The 13,924-nt window shown below is 31.9% G+C and overlaps 3 protein-coding genes across 3 annotated transcripts; 1 reads left to right on the top strand and 2 right to left on the bottom strand.

Moving 5' to 3' along the window:
* Window positions 1-2,610: 2,610 nt before the first annotated feature.
* On the top strand, window positions 2,611-6,108 carry LOC145625336 (protein neprosin-like). Its single transcript, XM_081678395.1, has 6 exons — window positions 2,611-2,766; window positions 3,615-3,707; window positions 3,811-3,999; window positions 4,380-4,538; window positions 5,478-5,612; window positions 5,737-6,108. Exons 1-6 carry the CDS (start codon window positions 2,611-2,613, stop codon window positions 6,106-6,108), a joined length of 1,104 nt encoding a protein of 367 aa, XP_081534521.1.
* Window positions 6,109-6,699: 591 nt separating this feature from the next.
* Window positions 6,700-7,865, bottom strand: LOC145625334 (putative nucleoredoxin 1). Its single transcript, XM_081678393.1, has 2 exons — window positions 7,170-7,865; window positions 6,700-7,041 (listed from the first exon to the last, which is right to left on the bottom strand). The coding sequence occupies exons 1-2, from the start codon at window positions 7,863-7,865 to the stop codon at window positions 6,700-6,702; spliced, it is 1,038 nt and encodes a 345-aa protein (XP_081534519.1).
* Window positions 7,866-10,690: 2,825 nt separating this feature from the next.
* On the bottom strand, window positions 10,691-12,493 carry LOC145625333 (putative nucleoredoxin 1). The gene is made up of 3 exons (XM_081678392.1): window positions 12,395-12,493; window positions 10,974-12,311; window positions 10,691-10,918 (listed from the first exon to the last, which is right to left on the bottom strand). The coding sequence occupies exons 1-3, from the start codon at window positions 12,491-12,493 to the stop codon at window positions 10,691-10,693; spliced, it is 1,665 nt and encodes a 554-aa protein (XP_081534518.1).
* Window positions 12,494-13,924: the final 1,431 nt, after the last annotated feature.

Raw genomic sequence — 13,924 nt, 5'->3', positions numbered from 1 at the left:
CTAACTTTTCGCCAAGTGTCGTGCCACGTAGGATAGAGTTATATATAATTCAATTTGTATAATAAAAAAAAAGTTAGTTTAGAATTTTATTTTCAATCAAATTTGGATGGAATTTTAGGATAAAATAGTTAATTTAGAGTTTTATTTTTTGATAAAGTACCAATATTTCATATGTACAAATTGAATTATAATTTTATTCAAAAAATAATTAAATTATAACTCTCATAAATTATCATATAAATTTATTTTTTGTATCATAATATTTTTTTGGAGCGAAGGAATTAGTTCAAAATGTACCACATCCATTGTTTATAATATACTCTAATAAATTAAAAATATACTTCACAATCTAATACAATTTTATTATTGTGTAGACCTGTTAATCAGGTCAGGTCATGAGTCGTTTCAGACAGGGTCATTATTTCAAGTTACGGGTCAAGAAATGTTTTTCACCAATAGTATTATTATTAGTCATTACATGCGTACAAGTTTAAATCGTCACAAAAACACATCAATTCCTATGTAATTATGTATCAACAATATATATGTTTTAAAATTTGACATATAGATTAAAAATATATCTTAAAATCCATTAAACAACCTGGGCATTGCACGGGCACAAAACTAGTATATATATATATATATATATATATGTTAGATTTTTTTAAAAAAAATCATTTTAATGTGTTTAAAAAGTTGTTTAAACTTAGCTCCACCAGTTGCAACATTACTAGTCAGTAAGATTTTAGATTAAAAATAAATTTTGTTTTAATTACTTTGAATATGTGGTAGGGAAAAAAATACAATTGTTTTCTTGCATTCGTATTTACCCCACTTCATTCTCGAAAAAACTCTTCACTTGGAAATGTACGACGTACATAATTTTCTACAAGTAATGAAACAAAATATATATAGATTTACATATTACTTTTAGTCAAACGAATAATTTATAAGTTTCTCATTATCTCATTATATAAATTATGTATATATTTACAAATTACGATAATGTAATTGGAGCTGTTATATTAATAGTTAAAGTTTACTTATAATATTAGGTAAAATGATATGAATAGAATATGAAGAATTCGAGAAACGATCAACCCAACCCATTGTGATATTCTCTTTAGATCATCCTGCTCCACTTGACTTGCTTGGCTGCTATTTGGACCATTCTATTATTAGATGTCGATCTGTTATGTATTTCAGTTATTACCTTCATTATGTAGTACAATTGGGTTTAGCTTAGATCAGAGTTTATGCATGTGTTAACTATCTTGACTCTTTTAGCTTACATCGAATTTATGTATCAATAGGGACGTAAGTTGTATGTTAAGTTTGAATCAGTAATATATATAATTGGTTTAATTTGTGTTTTTAAAAAAAATTACAAAAAGATTAATTGAAATTCTCTCTCAAATCTTCTTCATCTACATTTTAACTTAATTTATTGTTCATCATTTGTTCTTAACTTTTTGTAGTATGCCAAATAATTATACTCCAAAAATTTATAATGTTATAAGCATCATATTAATTTATACATCAAAGTCAATAAACAATTTACATTAATTAATTCTAATTTAAGTATTTGACATCCAATAACTCTATACAAAACCCTCCAAATTTAAACTTCACTTTAGCAACTTTAATAAAACATTTATTTATTTATTTATTTATTTATTTATTTTAACAAAACATTTAGCATTGTTGATGTTACATTGGAATGGTGGTTACATCTTCATTTTCATTTTAAAGGTCACATGTTTGAAACCTTGCATCAAATCTTTTAAATTTAGAGGCCAACATGAATTTTATTTACTTTCAAACTAATTCATCCATCAAAGAAACACAACATATAAAATTTAATTGAATTATTATTATCTATCATTATTGGTATCATTATTGTTATTGATATGATTGTAGCATTAACTACCTCCAAATTTGGTAAAATATCAAGATTTTTTTTGGATTTTGATATATATTGATTATTTCCACTTTAATATTTTTACACTTTGATATGCTACCAAAATAAGAATATTTAGAGAGATACTCCCATCCCTCTATTTCAAAATAATAAGAGTATAATACAAAATAGAAATTTATCACACTTGTCAATGCACTATTTTGACCATTAATATAAATATTTAAATATTAGTAATACTCCGTAAAAAATATTGATGCCATAAAAATTTATATTAATACCTACATTAACATTTTACATTTTTTTTTGTGATACATCAATAAGTAATTTTTTTTTTTAAAAAAAAAAACTTATTTAAAAGTCAATTAAATTATGTTAATAATTCAGAAACAAATTATATATATATATATATATATATATATATATATATATATATATATATATATATATATATATATATATATATATATATATATATATATATATATATATATATATATATAGTCTTGAAGGCCTTGTCAATGAGCCTCAAGCCCTAAACTAAAACCTTCTAAACAAAAAATTATTTAGAATTATTTTGTGAGAGTGTTGGATTATAATTATTTTAGGTACTTATGAATCAATACCATCTTCAAGTAGCAAATTAAAATGCAGCCTTTCATTACTCATTTTAATAAAATTGCTTTACATCAATGCAGGTTTGCAAGTTATATACCATGGTTCAAGCACAAAAGATGTTGGTGTATGCATTTCTCTCATTATTCCTTGTATCATTTTTTCCTACTAATGGTCGGTGTAGAGGGCTTCTCGAAAAAGATAGACCGGATCATGTTGCCAAGACCATTGAGGTACTTTTCAAGGTCTTTAACAAATTTGAAACTATTTTGAAATATACAAATAAAAAATACCACCTTCTATATACATCTGGATGCACATAGAAATAAGTGCACGTAAGAGTGGGTTTTTGCTCATTTCATATATTCGTAGTATCTGGTTTTTGCTCATTTCATATATTCAGATCATAGTATTTGGTTTTCGCTCATTTGATATAAATTTTTTTGCTGAATTTAAAATAATCAAAATATTATATGAGTAAAAAAAAAAACTTTGGTGTATTTTACACCCGAGTTTATATAAAATTTACAGAAAAAATATTTTTTTTTTCTTGAAGGATTTACAGAAAAAGTATTCATACTTCTTAAATAATAAAATTGATTATGGTTTTCTCTCTCAAAAAAAAAAAAAAAAAAAAAAGCATTCTCTTATGCGTGAAGTAATTAAAATTGATCAAATAATTATAATTTATCTTTTACAAGTAAAAAAAATTAAATGTCTTACATAGATAAATAAATCTTAACTCTATATATTCACTGCGTCCCCAAAAAAATTGACACGTTTGAGTTCTTTTCACTAATCATATACTACGCATTATTTTTGACTATAATTTTTAAATTAATGTAATAAAAACATATTTTATAATGAAATACATCTATCGTTAGACAGGTATTAATATAAAGTTTGATAATATAACTTTTTTTTTATTATTGTAATTAATATTTTTTTTTTGACAAAATTGTAATTAATATTTAATTAGATAAAATAAGATCAAATTAGTGCATTTATTGACATGGGTGCAAAGTTTGATCTGCCAATTATTTTGCTTATTATTTACAAAGTGCAAATATATATTTTTCAGACAGAATATGGAGATATATATGATTGCATAGACTTTTACAAGCAACCAGCATTTAATCATCCTCTCTTAAAAAATCACAGTTTTCATCTAGAGGTACGCTATGCTAACTTTTAATCCTTAATAAGTACTTTCTTCATTCGTTCCTGTTTATTTGTCCCATTTACCTTTTTGACGTATATAATAATAATTTGAGTAGACAAGATCGAGTTCTACTCCTAAGGTGGTTGACAACAATACTAACTCTTGGAGCAAGAATGAAATGTCACTACTAGATATGTTCCGTTTTAAGGATGGAGGGTGCCCTTCAGGAACTGTTCCTATAAGAAGAGTCAGTAATTACCACACTAATTGGAAATACCCAGAGCAAGACGTTTCAGGAATTGTTGTAAGTTTTTCTTTTCTTTTTTTTTTTTTTTTGAAAGAAAGTTTTTCCTCTTAATTTTAGTTGGTCTTTATTTTTTTTAATTTTTTTGAGGAAAATTTAGCAAAGTAATAGTGATACTTTGTATTTATTTTAATTTTTAAATTTATTTTTGAAGTAGTATGTACTTATATTTTCATTTAATTAATCTACTCCCTTTGTCCCTAAATGCGTAATACATGTCAATTGATTAAGTTATTAAGAAATTAAGAAATTTAAATATTATTATATACTTCGTATTATTTATTTTTGGTTATTCTTAATTCATGTTCATTATGGTAATCTCTTTTAAAATATGTGATGAGTAATAAATTATACATTGCATGATTTTGTTTCATGTGTAGTTTGCGTTGGGTCAAACCAATAACGATCCTTCAAAGAAATATTATGGAGCTCGAGGAGAAATCAGCGTTTGGAATCCACAACTACTTAAACCAAACCAGTATACTTCTGCTGAAATCATACTTAGAGGTGGTAATGACGCTATTATCGCTGGTTGGACAGTAAGTTTCTTTTTAATTTACTAATTTAGTTTCAAATTTGATTATTCTTGAATTAAAATCATCATTTCTAGGTATTAATTTGTTCATATATATCTTTAATTTTTTTTTCCAATGCAAGGTTAATCCAATGAAATACGGCGACAATCAAACAAGGTTATTCATTTACGCAAATGTAAGATATATAGCAACATGTTACTTCGCATTATTTAACTTAGGAATAGTTTGTTATCAAATTAAATTTATTTATTTATTTTCTTATGGAAAATTTGTGAAGAAGGTCCTTTTAAGTAGACCCCTTTTTTTTATAACAAATTACCATTTTATAAAAAAGGTGGCACAAAAGGTCCTTATTGTTTGGGTTGTGAGGAGGGTCCTTTGACCATTTTCCGACGTTGACTTTTTTATTTTCCGGCTAAAAAAAGCCACGTGTAAAGCACGTGACTTATTAAGTTCCCTTTTTTCCTTATTTTCTCTCATTGTGGGGAGGATTAGCCTTGAATTACTTTGAATAGCTAGCCTTCAATTTTAATTTATGGGAATACAATTGAAGTTTAAGTGTTAATTGTTTTCAGAAATTAGGGTTTAATAGGGGAAAAAAAATGGAAAAACGGGAGATAAGAGGAGGGAGAAAAAAAGGGAACTTAGATGTGACTTTTTTTGGCCGGAAAATAAAAAAGTCAACGCCAAAAAATGGTCAAAAGAACCCTCCTCACAACCTAAATATGATATAAGGACCTTTTGTGCCACCTTTTTTATAAAAGGGTACGTCTTTGTCACAAAAAGGTCTACGGTCTACTTAAAAGGACCTTCCTCACAAATTTACTTTTTTTATTTTTATTTATAACTTCCTTGGTTCATTTGTTACCAATATTTGTCAATATAAAGTCCAAATTACTCAGTAATTAACTAATCAATAAGTTTATCATGATCAATTTACAGGCAGGCGATCAACATTGTTTCGATTCAGAATGTGGATTTGTAGTAACAAGACCAGATATTCCCCTCAACTTAGTAATGTCTCCATTATCCAAAATTCCAGGACCAATTTACGCAAACTCTTTCTTTGTCTATCAGGTAACGTGTATATATATTCTTCATACGGAGTACAACACATACACATACACATACACATACGACATACTTTATCTGTTTCACTAAAATGGTTACACATTAATTACTTTATTTTTACGTGCATTAGGATGAGAAGAACGGGAATTATTATCTCCAAGGAGGGAAGGACAACATTGAACTCGGGTTTTGGCCGAAGGATATATTCGTAGGGCTAGCAAATGGTGCAACATATGCAGGATGTGGAGGAGAAGTATATACTGAAGGCACGGTAAAACCTATAGATGCACCAGTTATGGGAGCAGGAACATATCCTGATGAACTTCCAGAAAAGACGAATTTCGCCTATTGCAAATTTCAAGTGGTAGATGATGCTCATAATATTGTGACAACTCCTTATCTTGAGGAGTTTACAAATAATAAAGAGTATAATGCTGTTGTTACAAATCAGGAAAATGCTAAATTTATTTACTTTGGTGGACCTTTTCCTGTTAATGTTTAGTTTGATGCAATGTACTTTGGATGAAAACTAATAAAATTTTATTTAGCTTTGGATAATCATCATGATGTGCCTTGCATTAGGAGCAATATTTTTTTTGAGGATTTTTTATGAGCAATATAATATGCTTGGATAAGTCTCCAATCATTTATCTGTTTTTGTAGACACTTTGTTTATAACCGAAATAGCAGCACAAAACTCTGTTTATCAAACAGATGCTTAACAGTGGGTATTAGAAGCTTAGGAAAAATCTTAAACGACAAACATACACCAAAATATGCAGCAACTTTGAGCGTGTTAGGACAATATTAAGGTAAGCTTGTGCAAGTGCAGATTTATAATAAGGTCAGTAAGACAAGACTTTTTTTTTTTTTATCAGTAATGTATTTTCTAATCAAAAAATAGATGAATAACTTAAAAGCAATTATAACAAAGGATAGGCTCATTAAAAGGACTACACATCTTGTGGAACAAAATTATAAAAAAAAAACACTGAAACTATTAAAAATAAATGTTCATATCATCATAACAAGAAGCAGGGGAAGATTATTACATCCTCAAGAACATGGAACCAAAGAGAAGAAGACTAACTAGCTACATCATATCGATAAATGTGTGGATACAACTCTGAAGCTCACAAATGACATCCTGGCGTAGATTATCACCAAAAGGAAAATCATCAGGTCCTTGATTTCTCAGAAGGTCTTGAACTTGAGTTGAGCAAATCCTCCCATCTTCTCCAAACTGAATGAGGGTACCGCGAGTATGTTCTTTAAAGAATATTTTCTTCGCCAGGGAAGCTGAATGATCAGGGTCAAAGGGGCATATTAACCAAGGCATTACTGCAGATAGTTCAGATTCATCTTCCACTTCAATTGTACTAGTGTGCATACTCTGAAGCCGAACAAAGACCACATCGAATGTAGGATGATTTGCCTTAATCTCATTATACCAAATCAATAATTCATGATAAAGTGTAAAGCTATCCACAAGGTAATAATCAAGGTACAGAAGTATGTGTCTGCCTTTGAGTTCAGACACAGCAATTTTATTATTTCATAAACCAACAAAGAGTCCAAGGTGAGTTCCCTAAGCCTCATCAATCCACTTTCGACAATGCCTTCTCTAGTGAACGGAAATCCATCTATCCCGAACTGGTCTATGATCTCCGCGCCATACAGTTCCACATATCTATCATGTGGTCCTACTATGATTAGCTGATTTTTGTACCGTGGTCCATTGGTGAGCCTCTTGAGCCTGCGGCTTGCTGAGTTATTGAAGGGCAATCTCCACCAAGATATGTTCTGCTTTTGCAACACACTATCCACTTTCGCGTTGTATATATCAGGATCAAGACAGTCATCAAAGGGCATGTAAACAAGCACAATCTCAAATGCCAGATTCTGATCCCTGCAATGCTCATAGACCTTGTGCAGAGTCGGAATGAATGAATCAAAAACGGTCAAGTATAAGGCCATCACCTTCTCAGTAAGTTCCGAGATAGTTACCTGCTCACAAACACCTGCTGAATTATTCTTATAAACAAAATCAGAAGGACTGCAACCTAGTAGCCCCTCGAGTGTGGATGTAGAGGGAGTTTCCCATATTGGCCAGTCATTCGCTCTAAGCTCTTGCAGCTTCTCAAAAGTATAAGGAAAGGCATCGGCTCCATGATCCCACAAGAAGATAGGATATCCACACATTAAGTTTCTCCTAAAATCTACTTCATCCTTATCCAAAATGAGACATTGAATAGTCATACAAACATCCGGGCCAAGGCAAGGTCAGGGCCGTCTATGCCAATGCCAAGGTACTTACATATAAAGTCACGACGCTTTGAGTCCTTGAACAGTACTACAAGGCACGAAGAGGGAAAACCCGACAAAAAGTGATTGAAAACAAACTCATTGTTCATCTTCAAAACCACTACCATCTCAAAATCGTTTCTTGTGGAATACAAATCGTAACACGTAGTTGCTAGACTTTGTATGTACATTGAACCCTCGTCTTCACGAAAGGCAGGCACATAAAAACAACAAACCATAACGTATTTTCCACTAAACACCTTCCCTTCAACCTCAACTCGCTCACCATCATTTCGTACAAGGTAATTCAAATCACCCACATCAACCAACAACGATACAACATTAATAAACTTTACGAACTCAATAGGACATAAATTTCGTAATTCTAAAACCATCTGATTAATTTCATCAGGAAATTCCGGTACCTCAACTTCTAATTTCCTTGCTATAGGACATACATTCCTCACACGGGGTACATTCTGCTCTTCCCTTGTCTCAGGCCACATCGATTTTACAAAACTTCCATAACCCCGTGGCAAATCAAACGAACTCTCTCGATACAGTTCCTCAAGATACTCAATAAAATCCGGCATGGAATCATACAGTCCTTGACACACAATCTGTTTCTCATCATTCACTAGGACACATTTTAAATCATGATCAAAACAAAGGTCTCACATCCGAAGCTAATGAATACTCGATCAAATAATTAAAAACCTTAAGAAAAAAAATGGCGGCTTTTGGTGTCGTTTTCCCCATAATCGAGCCCAAACTTGCTCGTATTCTTCGACAATGACGCAGCAGAATTTCCAGAAAAGGAAAGAATAAAGGGAGCAAAAAGGGGTAATAAAGAATAAGAAAGGGAAAAAAATTAAGGGTGACCCACGAATTTTTTTAATCGGGTGGGGCCCACTTTCTCTTAACTAAGGTACTGAATTGTTTAACCAAATGTACTGAATTCTTAGGCTGATTTATTTTTTTTTGGCCGGAATTCTTAACTCAGTACCCAAAATCAAAGTAAAAAAAATTAAGTACCTAAACGGTGAAAAAAGGAAGAATTGAGTACCTGAATTTGTGCTTAACTCTAATTAAGGTATGGCGTGCTAATTCAGAAGCATTATATTAGAACCTAAATACCAGAGCACATTTTGCCTAGTTAATCAGTCAGATTTTATCAGTAGATTCGCGCGCCTAGTTAATCAAGCAGGATATTCTGAATTTGCATACATTGCCTCTAGTAAACTGTACTGGTTGAGCATTGTTTCAATATTGAACTGTCTCTTTATTGATAACCATCATTAGAAACATTTCTTGTAACAAAAAATTAACAAAATAGTCTGATTTTAATGAGTTATTTATGTTCTGAGTTGTACATATGATCATCTCTCTTCGAGATAAGTTAAAATGCAGTCCCTAAACTATGGCATTAGTTGCATATTTGGTCCCTCATCTTTCAAATGAGGTAAATTGGTCCCTCTACCACCCTTGCCTCACCATTTCTGGTGGAGGAACTTATGAATCGACAAAGTTTGGGGATGTGTACTGCCAACTAAGCAAAAGTCTAGGGACTTATCCTAGTTAGCATTTGTTTAGGGATTACAAATCATTATTTTTTTTTTTGTCAGCTACTAATTAATATTTATTTTTTATTATGTACAAACTTTGATTAAAATGAAAGAAAACATACCTAATTTTTTTGCTTTTTTAAAAAATTAAATGACTTTTTTACAAAAATATGACTTAAAGAATTAAAGAAGAAAATTAAATATGACTTAAAAAATTAAATACTTTGACTTTCTTTCAAAAAAATAAATTAAACACTTCAAATTACAGAAATAGGAAAAGAAAAAATAAAGAACTTTTTTTAAAAAAAAAAGGGTAAGCCCTCTCTTCTTCTCTTTCGATTTGGCTGCTCTAATGGGGGAAACAATCCCCTATTTTGCGCCTCATTAACAATCATCAGCAATCACCATCTTTTAATTCCAGCCTTTGATTTATTTTGTGATTTAATCTTGGCCTCCTGATTTAATTAATTCTGTGGCAGGTTGTTGGTGATGTGGGGTGAGAAAAGGTGGAAAATCCTTTTTTATTTTTTTTTATTGGAAATTCTATAGTTTTATTAATGCAAATCATAACCAAAATATTAATTTTGACGGAAAAAAAAATTAATGTCAATTAAAAGATTCCCTTTAAAAAAAAAAAAAAAACTGACAAAAAAAAAAAAAAAGATTAATTAATCATGGTCCCTAAATTTTTGCTGAATAGGATAGGTCCCTAAACTTTTTTTTAAATATTAATTTTTTTTTTTTGCCACGTGAGCACTTTGGTCCTTAAACTTTGGTGACTCATCTTTTTATCACCCGAAAAGTAAGTTATGGGTGATTGAGGGACCAATTTGCTTTGTTTGAAAGATGAGGGATCAAAATGCTATAAATACTAAAGTTAAGGGACCGTATTTTAGCTTAACTTTCTCTCTTTTATAACTGATTCTGAATTTTTTTTTTTTTATGTCCATTTGATGATTGGAAGCATTCTTCAAGATGGGATCGAGTTAAAGTTCTTATAATAATGCTTAGATACAGGAACTAGTGATCATATGGCAATTGATAATGCTTTACATTTAACCCCACAAAAACACAGCTCTTTTATCAGTAGGAAGGTATACAAATTGTACTGAAACTATTACAGTAAAATAAAATTCTACAAAGCTACAAGAAGCTCAAGATTATTATATATGTTCTCAGGAAAACAGAAGTAAAGAGACCAAGAATTGTAACTAGCTACACCATAAGATGCATATTGTCGTCGGAATACTCGTAATTATTATTTAGTTTATCAATGACTTCCTTGCGTAGATTATCACCAAAAGGAAAATCACCAGGTCCTTGCTCTCTTAGAAGGTGTTGAGCTTCAGTTGACAAAATCCGGCTTTCTTCTCCAAACTGAATAAGGGTATCCATATTGTATGTATCTTCGACGGTGAATATATATTTTCTTTGCCACAAATGCTGAATGATCAGGGTCAAATGGGCATATCAACCAAGGCATTATTGCAGATAGTACAGATTCATCTTCCATTTCAATACTACTGATAATACTACTCTCAACAGAGTCAAGACGAACAAAGACCACTTCAAAACTAGGATGTTTTGCCTTAATCTCTTCATACCAATTTAATAATTCATCGTAAAGTCTAAGGTCTTCCCCAAGGTGATGAAGGTACAGAATTATGTTCTTGCCTTGGAGTTCAGACACAGCAATCCTATCATCTCCTCGAATTACGTAATCTCGTGAACCATACACCAACAATGACTCTAAGGTGAGTTCCTTAATCTTCTTCATTCTACTTTGAACAAAGCCTTCTCTAGTGAATGGATATCCATCCATCCGAAACCTGTACATGATCTCCCTTCCATACGGATCCACATATTCATCATGGGGTACTACAATGATGAGCTGTGCAGTGTTAAATCTATTATAGGTGAATTTTTGAAGCCTCCGGCTTACTGAATTATTTAAGGGCAATCGCCGCCAATCAGATATGCCCTGCTTCTGCAACATACTATCTACATTCACCTTGTAGGCCTCAGGGTCAAGACAATCATCAAAGGGCATGTAAACGAGCACAATCTCAAATGCCAGATTTTGAGTAAATTCTTCCCAATCATTGAATATGTATAAGCCAACTACCTTCTCCCTGAGTTCCGAGACAGTAATCTCCTGCTCACGGACACCTGCTGAATTAATCTTATACACAACATCAGAGGGACTGCACCCTAAGAGCCCTTCAAGTGTTGACATTGAGGGAGTTTCCCATCTTGGCAAATCGTTTGACCAAATGTCCTGCAGTTTCTTATCAGTAAACGGAAAGGCATCGGCTCCATAATAATTGCACCAGTCTTGAAGAAATCCACACAGTATAATGTTTCTCTTAATATTTACATCATTATCCGAAATGAGACATGGACCTCTCATAGAAAAACAACTGTGAGAGTCAAAATCAAGGCCAAGGCCAAGGTACTTACATATAAACTCACGACGCTTTGAGTCTTTGAACGAAACTACAAGACAAGAAGAGGGAAAACCCGTCAAAAAGTGATTGAAAACCAACTCATGATTCGCCAATTTTTTCATCTTCACAACCACTACCATCTCAACAACAGTTCTTGTGGAATACAACTCGTAACACACATTTGCTAGACTTTGTGAATTCAGTGAAGCTTCTTCTTCATGAAAGACAGGCACATAAACACAACAAACCATAACGTATTTTCCACTAAACACATTCCCTTCAACTTCAACTCGCTCACCATCATTTCGAACAAGGTAATTCAAATCACCCTCACCAGACAACAACGTTACAACATCAATAGACTTACCAATCTCAATAGCACATGACTTCTGTGATTCCAACACCATGTTATTAATTTCATAGCAATAGGACATACGTTCCTCTCACGAGGTCTTTTATGCTCTTTGCTTACCATAGGCCACATGGACTTCACAAGCCTTCCATAACACCGCGGCAAATCAAAAGAACATTCTTGATACAGTTCCTGTAGATACTCAATCAAATTCGGCATGGACTCATATTGTCCTTAATTGGCATACAATTTTTTTCTCAACATCCAACAAGACACATTTTAAACCAGGATCATCTATATCCACATTAAGGCACTCACATATAAAGTCGCGACTCTTTTGAGTCCTTAAATGGTACTATAAGACTCAAAGCGGGTAGATGCCCCGAGAAATCACTAAAATAAAAATTATCTCGGTGATAGTCTTGTTCATTTGGTTTGATCATGACTACCATCTCGAAATCTTCTGGTATGAAGAACAAATCAATACATACGGTTAACAGATCTTGTGGACATAATGTAACAAAGTCGTCATCAGTTACGTGGGGGTCGTGGGTGTGAGTAGCAGGCAAGTGAAAATAACAGAAAAGTATGTAATTGCCAGTAAGAGTATTCTCATCCATCAATATGATTTCATTGTCGTCATGGAGTTGGTAATCTTGGTACATTCGTCGAAGGCAATTCGACTCACCAATGTAAGACAACAAAGGACATAACATCCAAATCCTCCATATCTTCAAACCCTGATTTTTAAATATTTAATTAACATATTATGATCAAGTCAAAATTAGAAAGTAAAAATAAAAAATAACCAAAAGATAGTAATATACTATTAGCAAATTAATTAAAAAAAAAATACACGGATGAAATTAAAAATGAAATAAAAACTCTAAACTTTAATTTGCTCCAAAGCTATGATCAGAGGAATAGAGGATTATTCAGCCAAGACCTCCAAAGCTCTGATTTTTGTTATAGAACAGAAACTGAGAAAGGAAGAAAGAGTCAATTTTTTTTTAATTTTTTTTGGGTTTTTATAAAAGAAAAAATAAATAAAAATAAAATGTTTCAAACCTCTCACAAGTGAAGGTAGAAAAATAGAATTGGGAAAAATTCTGGGCTCCAAACAGCTGTTGTGGTGGTCGGTGCTATGGAGTATGGTGTTCGCTACTTTGGTTTTGGGTGATCATCAATTGCTGCCCTTTCCTTCCTTTCTTTTATTTTACAAAAAAGAATAATATTATATTAGAGTGAGTGTGTGACATAATTTATTTATTAACACCGCTAATGCAATCCTAACCCGATCCGATTGACCCGACCCGAATGACCCGACTCGTAACCTGAAGTTGACCCGAAATCATTGACCCGAAAATGACCCGAACTCGAACTAACCCGACCCGACCTGAACCCGACCCGAAATGAAGTTGACCCGAACATGACCCGATGACCCAAAGTGACCCGACTCGAATGACCTAACCCGAAATTGACCCGACCCAATTTTAACTCGAATTGATTGACTCGAATCAACCCGACCCGAATTGACCCAAATAATAAGAGAATAGGATGAAATGGTGAACTACTTGTTTTAAGGCTTCTTTATTTTCTAAGTAATAGGTACTCACGATTTTATTTTATTTTTTAACGATTTTACTTTAT

The sequence above is a fragment of the Chenopodium album genome, chromosome 3 (genome assembly GCF_948465745.1).
Source record: "Chenopodium album chromosome 3, dcCheAlbu1.1, whole genome shotgun sequence".
Classification (NCBI taxonomy): Eukaryota; Viridiplantae; Streptophyta; class Magnoliopsida; order Caryophyllales; family Amaranthaceae; genus Chenopodium; species Chenopodium album.
The sequence above is the reverse complement of the archived record's forward strand: the minus strand, read 5'-3'. Positions and strand labels throughout refer to the sequence as shown.

Excerpts from the sequence above, each read along its gene's own strand:
- LOC145625336 (XM_081678395.1), top strand. The coding sequence starts at position 2,611 with ATGCAGGTTTGCAAGTTATATACCATGGTTCAAGCACAAAAGATGTTG. Across the intron at positions 4,539-5,477 it reads CTATTATCGCTGGTTGGACA|GCAGGCGATCAACATTGTTT; the intron begins GTAAGTTTCTTT and ends ATCAATTTACAG. Across the intron at positions 5,613-5,736 it reads ACTCTTTCTTTGTCTATCAG|GATGAGAAGAACGGGAATTA; the intron begins GTAACGTGTATA and ends TACGTGCATTAG.
- LOC145625333 (XM_081678392.1), bottom strand. The coding sequence starts at position 12,493 with ATGCCGAATTTGATTGAGTATCTACAGGAACTGTATCAAGAATGTTCT. Across the intron at positions 12,312-12,394 it reads TGAAGTCCATGTGGCCTATG|AAGTCATGTGCTATTGAGAT; the intron begins GTAAGCAAAGAG and ends TTGGAATCACAG. Across the intron at positions 10,919-10,973 it reads TTGAAATGGAAGATGAATCT|CATTTGTGGCAAAGAAAATA; the intron begins GTACTATCTGCA and ends CTGATCATTCAG.
- LOC145625334 (XM_081678393.1), bottom strand. The coding sequence starts at position 7,865 with ATGACTATTCAATGTCTCATTTTGGATAAGGATGAAGTAGATTTTAGG. Across the intron at positions 7,042-7,169 it reads TCACCTTGGACTCTTTGTTG|GCAAATCATCCTACATTCGA; the intron begins GTTTATGAAATA and ends AATGAGATTAAG.